The 17,141-nt window shown below is 37.5% G+C and overlaps 1 protein-coding gene across 5 annotated transcripts in view; it reads right to left on the bottom strand.

Moving 5' to 3' along the window:
* Nucleotides 1-17,141, bottom strand: part of ATM (ATM serine/threonine kinase) — a 116,652-nt gene that overhangs the window by 87,705 nt on the left and 11,806 nt on the right. For 3 of the 5 annotated variants that reach the window (XM_049110009.1, XM_049110011.1, XM_049110010.1), the window contains 6 exons: nt 7,185-7,350; nt 6,321-6,559; nt 4,393-4,556; nt 3,142-3,311; nt 1,238-1,609; nt 85-279 (listed from right to left, as the gene is read on the bottom strand). In XM_049110009.1, the coding sequence (XP_048965966.1) occupies nt 85-279; nt 1,238-1,609; nt 3,142-3,311; nt 4,393-4,556; nt 6,321-6,559; nt 7,185-7,350 (1,306 nt within the window). Of the gene's footprint in view, nt 1-84; nt 280-1,237; nt 1,610-3,141; nt 3,312-4,392; nt 4,557-6,320; nt 6,560-7,184; nt 7,351-17,141 lie in introns of those variants that run through there. The other 2 variants (XM_049110013.1, XM_049110012.1) reach the window with 2 other exon arrangements.

Here is a 17,141-nt window from a genome sequence, read left to right on the forward strand (position 1 = left end):
AAAAAAAAAAAAAAGCCATCTCGTAGCAGGTAATGGAGAGGACCTCACAAAACAAAAAGCAGCAGCATGCTAATAAACTATTACCTGTGAAGAACTGGAGGCAGCTCTGAACTATCTTCAAAGTCATCCTCTAACTGATAGAGTAAGAGCCATTTCATTATCAATTCCTTCAAAGAAAAATTTCTATTTACTTCACCTACATTCTGCTCCACTCCTGTTCTTACAGTTTCTGGAACCAAACAGATGTTCATTGCCAGAGTCAAGCAGCATACTGCAGGACTAAAACAAAGGACGACCATTGTTAAAAATAAGTTTTTTTTTTTTTAATATAATTGCTATGGGTTGGTAATTTGCAATAGGTGTCACCATGAGAATTAAAAAACAAAAATAGATTAGGTGTGATAAAACACTAAATGTTTCATACCCGTTAGTGAAAGAATGGGAGAAGCATTACAAAAGGAGATCCCTGAAATGCTACTTATATATTCCTGCAGCAATGCATCCATTTAACAGTTACCACCTCACTTCCAACTTCTTTCCCTCAAGAACAATTTGAATCTCTTTGGCATGCAAAGTCTTACAAGTTAGTAAAGCTTCCGCCAGATGCTCTTTTTGCATAAGTCTTCGAGATATGCTTCATGCATTCATAGGAGTCCCTTAGAAGGATTCTAATTTCTTGTTCACTAGCAGATTGAATTTCTGGACTCAGTATCTCTGTATCTGTGCGGGTCATAATTCCAAACCTTTCACTCATTCCAAATTTAGTAACCATCCTCTTTGCTAAAAAATGAGCTTTTTGAGGTAGAAAGATCTGGTCTATCTACCACCATTGCTGCTACTAATGTTTAAGACAATGCCTGACACATAGTAGATGTAGAGTGAACTTCTACTGACCATCTGAACACAAAAAAATTGTGAAGTCTGATTACATTTGAGAAGAATTATCTCATCATAACTGCAGCACTATTTAAAAAAAAAGTTTATGAATACTGAATAAGTCCTTAATATTGAGTTAAAAACAAATTTAAACACTAATTCTTTAAAATTGGCCTTGGTAATCTCTGTATACTTGAAACTAAATTTACATTTATTTACCTATTAAGACTTCTGGACAAACAACAAAAACATTTAAAATAGAATTTAACATATTGTTAACTGAAGTTACAAACTATAAAACTGGAAGAAAAGAAATATTTACCTCTACATATAAATCTAATACAATACAGAGTCAACTTACCATGAAGGTCTGCAGGCTGACCCAGTAAATAACTTCCAGAATTCTCTATCAACCTCAATTAAACTGCCTTGAATTATAGCTCCAAGTAAACCAAAGTTTTCAGCTTGTATTTGTTCAGAACTTATACCACGAAAGGTAACAGACCAAATTTTATTCCAGAGTTTCAACAAATCTGATTTCTGTGAGCCTTCTAAGTTTGACTTTTTGCCTTGACACAATGCAACTTCCATGAGGCATCGTAACACATACGGTGTGCGCTCCCCATGTCGTCGTTGAGGTAGAAGCTGGTATAGTATCATCAGTAATGATGACAACTCAAAGTTAGGCAAGCTTGAAGGATATTTTGATATTAACTGGGTTGTAATCTGTAACCTAAAAAAAAGGGATAATTAATTTGAAAACTATTCAATTCCATAAAAGAAAAGTATAAAGACATAGCACCCTTACAACATCCTAGAGTATCACCATCATTATTGTCCATATTACTCTCAAAATAAACTGCCTCTTAGTATTTTTTAACTCCTACTTCCTAAAATGGCAGGAAGAAGGATGACTTTCTGGCTAGGTAGGTACTATTTCCCTTCCACAAAAACTTTGAGGAGTAACTAAATTAGGGGCACCTGGCTGGCTCAGTTGGTAGAGACTGTGACTCGAGATCTCAGGGTCCTGATTTCAAGCCTCACAATGGGCATGGAGCCTATTTAAAAACAAATCAAAATTAAATTAGAATTTTCTACTTCTGAGTTATCATACCCACTCTTGCTCTTCAATCACCAGTAATATTCCTCTAAAACAAGAAAACAAAAAACCAAACCAAATAACTATTTTTCCTAGACATTCAGTTAATAAACACCTGCTGTGAATTCTCTAGAATGTGAACAACTCAAGAAGGGGAATTTTACCTTGTTCCTCTCTGTGTCTCTAATGCTTGGTGCACAGCAAGTATTCAATAAATAACCTCTGACTAGGGATGCCTGGGTGGCTCAGCAGTTGAGCATCTGCCTTCAGCTCAGGGCGTGATCCCGAGATCCCGGATCAAGTCTCACACTGGGCTCCCTGCATGAAGCCTGCTTCTCCCTCTTCCTATGTCTCTGCCTCTCTGTGTGTGTCTCTCATGAATAAGTAAATAAATCTTTAAAAAAAAAAATAACCTTTGACTAAATGGAAAAACTGAAGTATCCGAAATTGGGATACCTCTACCATATAAAAGAAACAGCAACTTAAGCAACAGGTACCTATATCAAGATGCTTTCCCCTCACATCTCAGTTATATTTAAATATTACAACAACATGGCAAAAATCAGGGCACGGATCACACAAGTTTGACTGTCATCTACAAACTTGCAACTGTACTTGGGAAGCTGCTTAACCTTTCCTCGGTTCATCTTCCTTTTGGTAAAGCAAACAGGCCGGGCTGGATGAATTCTCAAGATTCCTACCAGACCTAATATTTGTGATATCACAAAATTCCACAACTTATTTATATCATTTAAATAACTGCCTATGCTGAACACAGCAAATTTTTTTTAAAAAGCAACCTTTTACTGTGGCATGAGATCCAAGTAATTCTCTGATTTCTGAATGCCATCTTTAATTTCTCCTAATCTACTTCTCCTGGAAGGTGCTAAGATGTTCAGCTCAGTGTATTCCAGACAGGCCAGGCAGCCATCCTCCCATCTTCCTCGCTAAGGCAGTATGCTTAGGAAAGGTGGCCCTGGCCCAGCACTGGCTCCAGCAGAGGAGCCTTGGTGGCTGAGCTCAACGTGTCCTGGCAACCTTCATCAGGGAATGGTTTAGAAGTGGACAATTGACCTAGTTATGGCCAGGCCATTCTACTGGAGGGCTTGTGAGAAAAACGAAATGACACTAAAACAACACTGGAAGAGGCAACAGTAACATTTTACCAAGGCACAAGATCAAAATCACTCTGTGACTTCTGAAGATGATCTTTTATTACTTCCCAGCCTAATTCTATTTTCTTCTTTTTGCAAGGTACACTGTAATCATTAAATTCTCTTTGTGTGGTAGTGTAAGACTGAGAAATCTCCAGAGATCTAGTATCTTCATTAAAGACCTAAAAAATAACAAAAAGAAAATCTATTTTTTTATACTGCCCCTGTTTTCTAATAGTTCATGAGGGGAAAAAATGTTCCTCTTCAAATGAAGACACAGGGAAGTTCATAGAGCAAGAGTAATAAATTACAGAAATAGCTAAATATGGTAACACAATAACAAACATTTTGCATGACTGTAAAAGCTCTCTAGAAAACAGATATTATCAAGTTACTAGATTTAGTTCCCAGAACATTGACTAAATGCACCAAGACACCTAAAGCAAAGCAAAAATCTGTTTTCAACGGGATTAAATTTAAAATTCTTTTGATTAAAAAAAGGGGGATTAAATCATAAATTTACCATTAAGAAAATATCTGACAACCAAAATTACCCAGGATGTTAACCAAATTTCTAAGTAAAAATGTGTTACTTAAGAAACAAAGCCATCAACTGATAGATAGGTAAGCAAAATATAATATATCCATACAACAGACCATCATCCAGCAGTAAAAAGGAATAAACTACTGATTCATGGCACAACATGGATGAACCTTGAAAACAGTGTGCTAAGTCACAGGAGCCAGGCATGGAAGACCACATGTTGTATCATTCCATTTATAGGAAATATCCCAAGTAGGCAAACGTATGGAGGCAGGAAGTTGATTACTGGCTGGTTGTGGAAAAAGCAGGGAATGGGACTAATAGGTACAGAGTCTGTTCGGGGGGTGATGCAAATATTCAGGAAATAGATAGTGGTGATGCTTGCACAACACAGTAAAAAATACTAAAAGCCACTCACTTGTACACTTTAGTGAATTTTATGCTACATGATTTCTAACTCAGTAGGGGAAAAAAATTAAAAAAACATTACACTTGGGATAATCTGATTTCCTACAGACTATCTTTTAAGAATGAAGAGTTTATCACTGGTTTTCACTAAGTTCGTATGTGCAAAATAGTTAAGCCAGAAGAGCATTGAAAAGGAACAATTTAGTATACAAAGTCATTTTACAAGGCTTTTTTTATCAGAACACATGTTTAAAAAACTCAGTAAAAGGAAACTAATGGAAAATTTCAAAATGTGACAAGACCTACTATACCTGGTGACAAATATCTGCCATCAACTCAATCAAGTTTTCCTTGACAGCAACATTACGAGAGCCTGAAGAATATTTCCCTCTGCTTCCTATATGACTTATCTCATTAATTAGCAGATCATACAAGTTATATAAGATACTTTGCCATTTACTTGATTCATAAGCACCTGTAATTCAAAAAATTAAAATACCGTTACATATACACTCCATTTGCACTGACAACTCCCAGAAAACCATTCAGGTGTTAAGGTGGAAACTGGTCCAACTGTCCCTTCAGTACCAGTGTTTCTTCAGACAATATCCTTGCAGGCTCTGCTTTGTAACAGTATCCAGCTCATACTCAGTTACCTGTATCGGTTATAAAATTCTTCTATAATCTGATCTTTCTCTAATCAACTCAATCAAAATCCCAATCCAACTTTAATTTCTTCTCTCCCAAGGCAAATACAATTCATATGTCCTGTCATTTATATGAGGACCAAGTTCTTTGTATATCTTTAAGAGAAAAACATTACTAGTTCCTTTCATGTATAAATGACATATTATCCAGACTTCTCTATCCAGCCATCTTTCCCTAAACACATTCCAGTCCACTTCTTTCCCTCTTGAAATGGTGACTCTACAAAATCTGGTGGACGTGATAGGCCCACTGTGATCTGACCAGTATGATACGGGAACAAAGGAACTATGACTTTCCATAGAGAACATCTATTAGTGTAGCCTACAACTACATTAATGTTTCTGACAGACTCATCACCCTGCAAATTTTCAGTTCATCCTAAAGATACAGTTACCTAAAACCCTAAATATATCATGTCATCTCCTGGATAAGCCGGATCTTCATCCTGATGAGAGCTGCATGAGCAAGGAAAACCTATGAAAATCCACCATTCTTTGACTTACAGCGGTTTCATGGGCTACAAGTACATCTAACTTCACATATGAGACATAGACAGCTACTTATGAAAAAAATTGGCTATCATAGTTTTCCTCTATTTTAGCAATTTCTCAATGTAGCTTGATTTCCTAACAAGGACATTAAACTTGGCATGATATATTCATACAAAGGCTAGTACAAGCTCAAAGGTAAACACAGCATCAGCATGAGGGTACCCATTCAGTTCCAGTTCCACCCAATAAAATTCCTGTCTACTGAATGAAGCTACACCATCTAAGATTTTTTTTTCAGGATTTTTTAAAATTGAGGTATAATTCACATATAACATTAATTTCAGATGTAAAACCATGATTTGGCATTTGAATGCATTATGAAATGATCACAATGAAGCTGGTTAATGTATCTTACATAATTACAAAAAGAAAAAAATGTTTTTTTTCTTTATGAAGACAGCTTTTAAAATCTACTCTCTCAGCCACTTTCAATGCACTACATATTAACAAGCAATACTCTCTTGGTGAAAGACAAATGTAAAGGTTATCAAGAGAGGAGAAATCATTCATTTCTAGTTTTCCCAGCAAACAGGGGCCTGGATTAAGTATGAGGTTTATGGCAGTATGGATATACTTTCCTGAAGAAGTGACTAATCTGGTTGTAGGCCACATTTATGTTTTACCTCCTGGTAAAAGCAGTACATAGATACACAAGACCCTGCCTTCTCTAAACTTGTTTAAACTCTGGTCTGTATAATTCCTTTCTACTTATTGCTGCATGATCAGCTCATAGAGGGAACAGTGTCTCTCATCTGTCTGTGTTGCTCATAATACTCATGAACATACTAAACAAGTGGTAGAGCATGATAGGATTTGCTACCACAGCCTCAAATTCTAAAAAAAAGTGTGAGAAATATCCTCAAGACTAATACCGTTACCAAGCACAGCAATCCAGAGGAAAGTCATAATTTCCTAATGAAATACTTAAGCCTTGATGTTTCAATGAAGAAGCAAATTCAAAACAGCAAAAACTTATATACCTTTTTCTTGGGTTTTGGCTCCCTTTGGATGATGCATATAAATTTGTAGTTGAAATAATTCAATAATTACTTCTTTTAAGGAATCATTAAGTCTATGTTGAGTCCAAATATAAAGCAAGGTAGGAAGAATTTCATCTCCTAATTGACACACTCGAATTCGAAAGTTACCAGCCAATGTCTTGAGGAAGATGATAAACGCTGCTAAGATGTGATTTAGACCTGCGGCGCTCTTTTCCTGTCTGTCACAGAAAATAAATAGATTCAGATTGGTGTTACAGAGCAGAAAAATGGACACTGAAGGCAGTTATAAAGTTGCATGCTGAAAAGAAAAAACATATCTAGTCTTCAAATAACTGTAGCCTTAATTTCAGAACTATTCAGAAAAAAAATCTTAATATACAGACTACACAACAACAACAAACAAAACAGCTATTTGGCGCTGAGACATCGTTCCTGCTAGCTCTCTGCTGATACAGGTGCAAAATGATACAAAACTAATTTGTAATACCACCATTTATATCGTGTTTCACATTATAGATTGGGTAATATCACACAGATATAAGACTGATACTTCCAAAATATATTCCAATTTTCTTTTTTCTTCAAAAATGGGGAAAATGAAACTACTTCAGAGAATATTTAGCTTTTCCTGTTGCTAGAAAAGCAACATCATTTTCATGTTCTGTCTGCCTTTGGATATTCAGGAAGTAGGAGAGGAGAACTGATACTTTCTTTGGGAATCTACTAGTTCTACTATAATGGGCCCATTCTATTATAATTGGTAACATTCTTAGTTTTGGGATCTAAAGCATGTCTTTCAAGATCAAATAGATTTTCAAAACAAAACAAAAAAGATTAGATTACCTGGCATGCTGAATAGCCTTGGAAAAGAAATCCAAAAATTTGGAATTTAATCCATCAGTTTGCAAACAGCATCCTTTAGTCACAGCATGAATGATTCTAGCCACTAAAACTCTATTCATGTCTTGTGGAGGTTTAAGGTATAGATTGAAGTACACAGAAAACAATTCTTAAAAAAACATACACACAAAAAAACATAGTTATTTTTAAAAATATATCAAAGTACTTAACTTAAAGGTCCTGATTCGACTTAAATTTCAATAATATGGGCTGCCTGAGTGGCTCAGTCAGTTAAGTGTCCAACTCCTGGTTTTGGCTCAGGTAATGATCTCAAGGTCAGGACAGAGCCCTGTATCAGGTTCTACACTCAGCGAGGAATTTGCTTAAGATTCTCTTTCTCCCAGTGCCCCTCCTGTCTCACTTGCTTGCTCATGCACTCTCAAATAAATAAATCTTTTCAAATAAATTTCAATAATCCCATGTAGGCAAAAAAAAAGTTAAATTATACTAATTGACACTCAATACGTTAAAAGTATCACATCAATATTTAATTTCACTTTACATAAACTGCCTTCAAGAGAGGAACAACTTTAGGCCGGAGATATGGGCAGTCAGCCCTCAGACAAGCTGCTGAACTTCTCTACATCTGTACCCCTTCCTCTGGGTCTAATAGAGCATGTTACACAGTACACATGCCAGCCACTGCTTTATTTTGAGGCCGTCTGATTAATGTGTAAAACGTATCAAGAATGTTATCAAGGGGCTGAGAATTTATTCTCCTTATAACATAAGGAATCAGAATGCCAGTTTCATGGATGGCTGGCCGAAGACATTCCTGATCAGAGAAAAATGACTGTTTATTTCTCACAGCAATGAGAGTAGGTATAGTACCTTCCTTTTTTGCATAAATTCCTCAATCCCAAAGGCAACATGAAGAGGGCCACATGACACAAGTGCAAACAGTGAGCTACATTACAGGAGAAAAACCTCAAGCTTTCTATAATAAATGAGAGGCAAGCAAACCTGTCCTTTCCTCTGAGGAAGCCATCATCTCAGTCACCATCTCAACCTTTTAAGGTTCACCATACACACAGTTTTTAAAAAGTCAAGAATAAAGCAGTCAGGGTCTGCTTGTAAGACATGCAGAAACATTGACATGCACTGAGAATCATCTCCCAGAACAATGAAAACCAAAGCTGCTAATGCAGAATTTGCTCCCCGTAAAGAGATAAACAGAAAGTCCTGGGCTGGTAAAGTGAGTAAGGGTAGCACCTATGGGTATCTTTCAACTGTATGATCACATAATTCTGTAGAAATAATTTAATATCAGATTTCAAATACAAAAGAATAACAAAGAAATACCTCAAACAGTATAGTAAGGAAGATGATTATTCCAGTGATTCTTATCATATCTGACATTAATTTATACAATTCTGCATCAGTGCTTTCCAAAGTTCTGTCATTATAGTACCTAAACAGTTAAAAACCCTAAGTCAGGGGCACCTGGGTGGCTCAGATGAGCATTTGCCTTTGGCTCAGGTCATGATCCTAGAGTTCCAGGATTGAGCCCCCTGCTCAGCAGGGTATCTGCTTCTCCCTCCCCTTCTGGTCATGCATGCTCTCTCTCACTCACGGTCTCTCAAATAAATAAATAAAATCTTAAAAAAAAAAAAAAGAGTTAATACACAGAAATGTGGAGGCAAGAAAACAGATTGGGGGGGCACCTGGGTGGCTCAGTGGGTTAAGTGTCGGGACTTTGGCTCAGGTGATGATCTGAGGGTCCTGGGATTGAGCCCTGCATGGGGCTCTGCACTCTGGAGCATCTGCATGTCCCTCTCCCTCTCCTCTGTCCCCCCCTCCCCGCTAGTGCATGCATGAGCACTTTCTCTCTCTCTCTCTCTCTCTCTCTCAAATAAACAGAATTTAAAGAAAAAAAAAATAGGAGCAGTTATCTTGATCACTTCCCTCTTATTACCTACTAGGAGCAGAGAGGTGAAATGAAAGTGCCAACCATCTTCGATTAAAGCTCAAGCGTTAGGGCTTTTGCTAGTCGGGGGAAGTGATCCCAACTCTCACAGAATCCCACATACTATCCTAGGCTAAAAACCCTAGCATAAGAGATTCAATGAAAGTTGCAGAAGCATATAGTCCAACTTCTTAAAAAAAAAAAAGGAAAAAAAAAAGGCTGTAGGACATGCCTTCAGGTGAATTCACTTCTTCCATGAATTCAACAACAAAAAAACTCAAAGAACAGACAGTGAAGGAACAGGATATTAAAAAGGACTTCTGGAGTTAATAAAATTCAATTAAATGTAGATTCTTTGGGACTTCATATATAGATAATCATGCTACCTGCAAACAGGAATGGTTTTCTTTCTTCCTTTCACATCTGGATGCCTTTCATTTCACTTCCTTGCCTACCTGCCCTGGCTAGAACATCCAGTACAGTGCTGAACAGGAGAGATGAGAGCAGAATCCTTAGTCCCAAATCTTTTATGAAAGGTTTTAAATTATGGATTTGATTTCTGTAATAGTCACAGAACTATTCAGATTATCCATTTCATATTGGGTGAGCTCTGAGAAGGTGTGGTTTTAAGGAACTGATCCACACACATTCAGTTGTCAAATGTACATGCACAGAGTTGTTCACAGCCATGGTCTTAGTACTACTCTCCTAATAGTTGCAAGATGTGTGGTTATATCCATTTCCTTCCCACTATCAGCAATCTGTGTCCTCTTTTTTATCTTAGTGACTCTTGCTAGCAGTTATAGATTTTATTGGTTTCAAAGAATCAGCTTTCTATTTCATTAAATGTTCTCTACTGTTTTTCTGTTTTCAATTTCAGTGATTTCTGCTCTCCAAAAACCAAAGTTTTTGGTTTTGTTTTTCTAGTTCCTTGAGATGGCAGCTAAGATTATGGATTTGAGATTTTCCCTCTTTTCTAATGTAGGTAGTTAATGCTACAAATCACCCTCTCAACATAACTTTAGCTGCATTCTACAAATTTTGACATGTTGTATTTTTTCATTTTCATCCAGTTCCAAGTATGTTCTGATTTCCTCTGAGACTTCTACTGCAACACCTGAGTTTAGAAATGTGTCATTTATTTTCACCCAAGTATTACAATGGACATAGAGCACTCATGGTAGAAAATCAAGGTTGATTTAGAAAGGGTAATCAGAAGAAAATGGCAGTGACATTTAAGCTAAGGCCAGAGGCCTCTGACAAGAGAAGGACAAATGCTAAGAGGGAAACAAAGGGCTTGCACTCTCAAAATGAAGTGTGTGAAGTGCTTGCAGCACCGTCAGAAGCAAATACTAGAACTCATACTTTTTATATTTAAAATTAATTACAAATAAATATGAAGTTTTAGGGGTGCCTGGGTGGCTCAGTAGGTTGAGTATCTTTGTTCAGCGCAGGTCATGATCCCAGGGGTCCTGTAATTGAGTCCCACATCAGGGTCCCTGCTCAGCAGGGAGTCTGCTTCTCCCTCTCCCTGCCACTCTCCCCCTGCTTATGCTCTACTCTCCTGCTAATAAATATATATTTTTTAAAAATCAAGCCTTACTGATATCTAATATAGAAATCAACAATGGTCATTTTGCAAGGCAGCTTTGACAGCTTCTTACAAAACTAAACATACTTTTACCACACACCCAGCAACCACACTTCTTGGTTTTTACCCAAATGAGTTGAAAACTTATCTGCATACAGATATTTATAGTAGCTTTATTCATAATTGCCAAATTTTGGAAGCAATCAAGATGTCCTTCAGTAAATGAATGGATAATTAAACTGTGGTACATGCAATGAAATATTATTTGGTGCTAAAAAGAAATCAGCTATCAAGTCACAAAATACCATGGAGGAACCTTAAATGCATAGTACTAAGTAAAAGAGGCCCATGTGAAAAGACTACATATTATTTTTTTAAAAAAGATTTTACTTATTTATTCATGAGAGACACAGAGAGAGAGGCAGAGACACAGCAGAGGGAGAAGGTGGCCCCATGCAGGGAGCCCAATGTAGGACTCGATCCCGGGTCTCCAGGATCACGTTCTGAGTTGAAGGCAGGCACTCAACTGCTGAGCCACCAGGTGTCCCGAAAAGACTACATATTATATGACATTCTGCAAAAGGCAAAATCAGACTGTAAAAAGGTCACTGGTTGCTAGGGATCAGTAGGAAGAGCAGGATGAGCAAGCACAACACAGAGGACGCCTAGCACAGTGGATCTATTCTAGGTGATACTATAATGGTAAATACATGTTACTGTACATTTGTCAAAATCCATAGAAAGAGGTGTTAACATAGGTTCACAGATTGAAACAAATATGCCAGTTTGGAGCAGAATGCTGACAGCAGAAGAGGCTATGCATGTGTGATGGGGGGTTTAAGGAAACTCTCTACTTCCTGCTCAATTCTGCTATGAATCTAAAACTGTTCTGAGAAAGTAAAGTTTGTTTTTTTTTCTTTTTTTTTAAAGATTTTATTTATTTATTCATGAGACACACAGAAAGAGAGAGAGAGAGAGAGGCATAGACACAAGCAGAGGGAGAAGCAGGCTCCATGCAGGGAGCCTGACCTGGGCCTCAATCCCAGGACTCCAGGATCACGCCCTGGGCTGAAGGCGGAGCTAAACCGCTGAGCCACCCGGGCTACCCGTAAAGTTTATTTTTTTTTAATTTTTTTTTTTTAATTTTTTTTTTTTTTTTTTTTTTTATTTATGATAGAGAGAGAGAGAGAGAGAGAGGCAGAGACACAGGCAGAGGGAGAAGCAGGCTCCATGCACCGGGAGCCTGATGTGGGATTCGATCCCGGGTCTCCAGGATCGCGCCCTGGGCCAAAGGCAGGCGCCAAACCGCTGCGCCACCCAGGGATCCCAAGTTTATTTTTTTTTAAATGTCTGGAAACCACTGGGTTAGAGAATCTGAATAAAGGCCACTGTAGTTAGAACACTAAAGTAGAAGGATAGGGATGGTTCTTAGTTATGGTCAGGCAGGCAGGCAGAAGCAAAATTACCCAATGTTTTCCGAGGCCTAGAAAAGGAGCACACATTTTATTCTAGTTGTACAGGAAAGCCACTCAAGTTTTTAACAGTTCTTCCTCCCTACCTTATTAGAGAAACTACCTTCTTCCTTGAGACAAGCCTAAGGCTCTTATTTTAGAACCCCTGATTCTCAGGAAACACAAAGAGGTGCCTGGGCTCAGTTGGTTAAGCGTCTGACTTCTGATTTTGGCTCAGGTCACGATCTCAGGGTGCTGGGATGGAGCCCTGAGTCTGGCTCCTCACTGAGCAAGGATCTTAAGATTCTCTCTCCCTCTCCCTCTGTCCTCACCAACCTCCAACCTGGCTCCTATGTGCACGTACTCTAAAAAAATTAATTAAAAATTTTAAAAGAAGAAAACATAGTCCATTTTCCTGTGTATTCAACCACTCTCTCTCCACGGAATACTTCCCATTACATTTATATGTCTTCCAGTCACTCCCATCTTTAACAGGACCCTTCTTTCCCTTCCCCTACAACCAAAGCTTTTGAAAGTGCTGTATCTGTTAATCCACTTCCTCACTTGTCACTCAGGCTTTCACACTAGTCCGTTACAGAATGGAATACCATCAACCAACAGACTCTAGTATAGAATAATTCACCCAACAACAGCAGGAACACATACTTTTTAAATGCATATGGAGTACTCATCAAGTACTCACCCTTGGTCATAAAAGAAATCATAACAATTATAAAATAACTTAAAATTATAAAAAGTATGTTCTCTGAAAGTAACGTAATTGGACTGAAAAAAAAATGCAAAAGGGAAAAAACAAAAAAACAAATACCCCCAAAACAATTGGAAAGTAAACATTTTAAATACTTTAAACATTTCCAAATAACCCACTGGTTAAAGAAATCTCAAGAAAAACTAGAACGTATTTTAAACTGAAGAAAAATGAAAATACAACATTGTCAAATGTGATATGACAAAGCAGTGTCTGGAGAAAAATTATATTAAATGCACATATGAGGAAAGAAGCTCTCCAATCAATGACCTAAGCAACAACCCCAAGACACTAGTGAACAAATTAAACCCAAACTAAACATAAGGAAAGAACTAATAATAAAACAAAAACTCGATAATGAAAGAGGCAGTATCACTACAGGACCCCACATACTTTAAAAGGATAAAAACGCAGTAACATTTGAGAATTTCACACTCCTACATTCAACAGCTTAAAATGTACAAATTCTTAAAGAAATTACCAAAGCTAATTGAAAAAGAAATAAACTAAATATTTCCATATCTATTAAACAAACTTGAATTCATAGTTAAAAATTTCTAACCACTACCTCCAAATTCAATCTAATAATATATAAAAAGGATAATACATCATGCCCTAGTGGAGTATATCCTGGGAATACAAGGTTGACTTAACCTATGGAAAATTCATCAGTGCAATTCATCCTATCAAGAGACTAAAGAAAAGACCATTTAAAAAAAAAAAAAAAAGCCCATAGGATTATCTCAACAGATGAAGAAATCTAATAAAATTCAACATCCTTTCAAGATAAAAACCATGAGCAACTAGAAACTGAAAGTCTTCAACCCATACTGAGAGCTAATGTCATGATTAGTGGTTAAACAATGAATCCTTCTCCCCAAAACCAAGAATATAACAAGATGTGCTCTCATCACTCCTACTCAAAATTATACTGAAACTACAAAACTGGAAGAAAACAGAGGAAAAGTTTTATGTCAGATTTGTTAACAATCTCTTGGAAATGACACCAAAGGCAAAGGCAACAAAAGAAAATATAAATTGTACTCAAATTAAAAACTTTTTTAAATCAAAGGATACTATCATAAGGTTGAAGGCAACCCATGAATGGGAGAAAATATCTGCAAACCATATCTGATAAGGGGTTAATATACAGAATATATAAAGAACTCCCATATTTCAACAACAAAATAACAACCTGATTAAAAACTGGGCAAAAGGGACGTTGGGTGGCTCAGTGGTTGAAGTATCTGCCTTTGGCTCAGGGCGTGATCCCAGGGTCCTGGAATCGAGTATCTCTGGGCAGGGAGCCTGCTTCTCCCTCTACCTATGTCTCTGCCTCTCTCCCTGTGTCTCTCATGAATAAATAAAATCTTAAAAAAAAAAAAAAACCTGGGCAAAAGATGTGAATAAATAGTTTTCCAAAGATGATAAATGAACAATTAGCATATGAAAAACTCAACATCACGAGTCATTAAGGAAATGCAGACCAAAACCTCAATCAGACACCACTTCACACACATTCACATTAGGATGGCTACTATCAAAACAAGAAAAAGTGTTAGTAGGGATGTGGAGAAGTGGGAACCCAGGTAATTGCTGGTGGATATGTAAAACATGTAAAGGGATATAGTCCTTGTACAAACCAGTTTGGTGGTTTCTCAATAAATTAAACACAGAACTACCCTATGATGCAGCAATTCTACCTCTGGATAAATACCCAAAAGAATCAAAAGAAAGGACTCAAACAGCTATTTGTACACTTGTGTTCCTAACAGTATGATTCATAAAGCCAAAAGGTAGAAACCACTCAAGTATCCAAAGACAGATGAATGGATCAACAAAATGCAGTATATAAGTGCAATGGAATATTAGTCTTAAAAAGGAAATTCTGAGACATGCTACATGGATACACATTGAAAACATGAGTGAAATGAGGCATTCACAAAAGAACGAATACTGTTATGACTTCACCTACAGGAGGCAGCCAGAGTAGTCAAACTGCTAGATACAGAAAGCAGAATGCTTGCCAAGGACTGCCAGAGGGGAAAAGGGGAGCTGTTGTTTAAGGAGTACAGTGTTTCAGTTTGGGAAGATGGAAAAGTGTTGGAAATGAAAGGTGATGGTGACTGCAAACAATGTGGATATACTTAATACCACTGACTATACACTTAAAAATAGTTAAAATGGTGAACTTTAAGTCATGTACATTCCACCATTTAAACAAATCATACTGAAGGTCCCAACCGATATAACACAGCAGAAAAAATTAGTGAAAGTCACACGGCTCAGAAATGAAGGGGAAAAAACACAGATAATAATATGACTGTCTAAAGAGAAAATCCCTCGGAAGCTACAAAAGAGCTCCTAGATCTACTAAGTATTTTAGCAAGGTCTCAAGACACAACATTAATATACAAAAATCACCTGTACTTCTGTATAATAGCAATCAGTATGGAAATTGAAATTTTTTAAACTACACAATTTACAAACTAGAGCAGTATAAATCTAATAAAAATATATAAATTCTGTAAGCTGATAATCCTAAAACACTGATTTGTCAAAAAAGACCTAAATAGATATATCATGTTCACAGACCAGAAGACTCCATGTTCATCTGTTTGCCTGTTCTTCCTGTCTTGTATAGATGGAGGTTTCTGGGATCTGTCCTACATGACCACCCACCCTGACCTGCACATATACAGGCAGGCTAAAGAATGTTGTTTGTGAGACTTGTGCTGCGTAAGTGACCCTGGGAGCCTGATTAGCTGCCATTAGCTGGCCTCCAGGTCAGAATTGGCCTTTCTGGTCTAAAGGCCAAGAACTTTAAATTTTGCCTTTCATCCCCTCCAGCTCCAGCATGGGCTGCCCGCCACCCACTGGAATCTGGGAAGGAACACAAACAAACACACCTAGCCCAGGGTCCTAGATAGGTAAAGACATGATAATAAAGGAATGTGACTAGCTCCAAACTGCACGTAGGCAAACAAATGTTTAACTCCAAACCCTGTCATTTTCCCTACAAATGGGGATGGTCAGTTGGAAGTCTCACCTGAAGGGAGGATGCTCCACCCAGGCCTCTCAATCTGGACTCCAGCCTTGCTCTCTCCATGGACCTTCCCTAGCTAATGAGGTTGGATGTTATAACTCTGTCTTACTCTCCTTTACTGTTTATTACGGCCCCAATCTATGCAGATTTTCCTTTTCTTCTTTCTGTTTCTATTAGTTTTTATAATATCAATAAAGTGCATTTTTCCCCTTCAAAACTGAGAATATTAAAAAAAAAAAAAAAAACTGAGAATATAGCTGCTGTGAATCTTTTCTTCAGAACATTTCCCTAATTATTCCATAGATTCATTGCAATCCCTTCCAAAATTCCAACAGAGAATTTGTAGTAATCAACAAGCCAATCTCAAACTTTGTATAAAATTTCTGGCTTGGTCTCAGGCCATCCTCTCATCTCACTCTAAACTCTTCCTCTAGACAATCTCATCTCTAATTGGGGGTTCTATCACTTCTACCAAAGATATATTTTGGAGACGCCTGGGTGGCTCAGTGTAAGGTGTCTGGCTTTGGCTCAGGGTGTGATCCCGGAGTCCCAGGATCGAGTTCCACATTGGGCTCCCTGCATGGAGCTCCCTGTTTCTCCCTCTGCCTGTGTCTCTGCCTCTCTCTCTCCCTGTATCTCATGAATAAATAAATAAAATCTTAAAAAAAAAAAAAAGATATATTTTGAACACAAACTTCACTTCTTGAGCATAGTCCTCGCTAGAGAATCAAGTTTAAGAGAAGGGAGCTAACTAGAAAAATAATTCAACCAAAGGGCCGATTATGAGAAATGATAGTATGCTCAAAAATAGAAAGGACTTCAGAGAACATGTCAGATGATGGAACCATAGTAAGGAGACTACAGCAAGGACTGACTTTGTTTCAGTTGAGAACCGTGGTTACAAGTACTAATCTGAAATATGCAAATCTCCTGAATATTTAAGATGGACCATTGTGGTAAGAGATGTGATGGGTATCATCAGCCTATTTTCTACTTATTGTGAGGGTCAAGTTTGGGATAGAGCCTCCCTCACGCTAAGAACAAAAATGAAGGCCCCACATGACACCTAAGAAATTAATATAACAGCTAAAAAGGCTTTCATTCATGTGGGAACGGCAGAATATACTGCAGGGCACT

The sequence above is a fragment of the Canis lupus genome, chromosome 5, assembly GCF_003254725.2.
Source record: "Canis lupus dingo isolate Sandy chromosome 5, ASM325472v2, whole genome shotgun sequence".
NCBI classification, from domain to species: domain Eukaryota; kingdom Metazoa; phylum Chordata; class Mammalia; order Carnivora; family Canidae; genus Canis; species Canis lupus.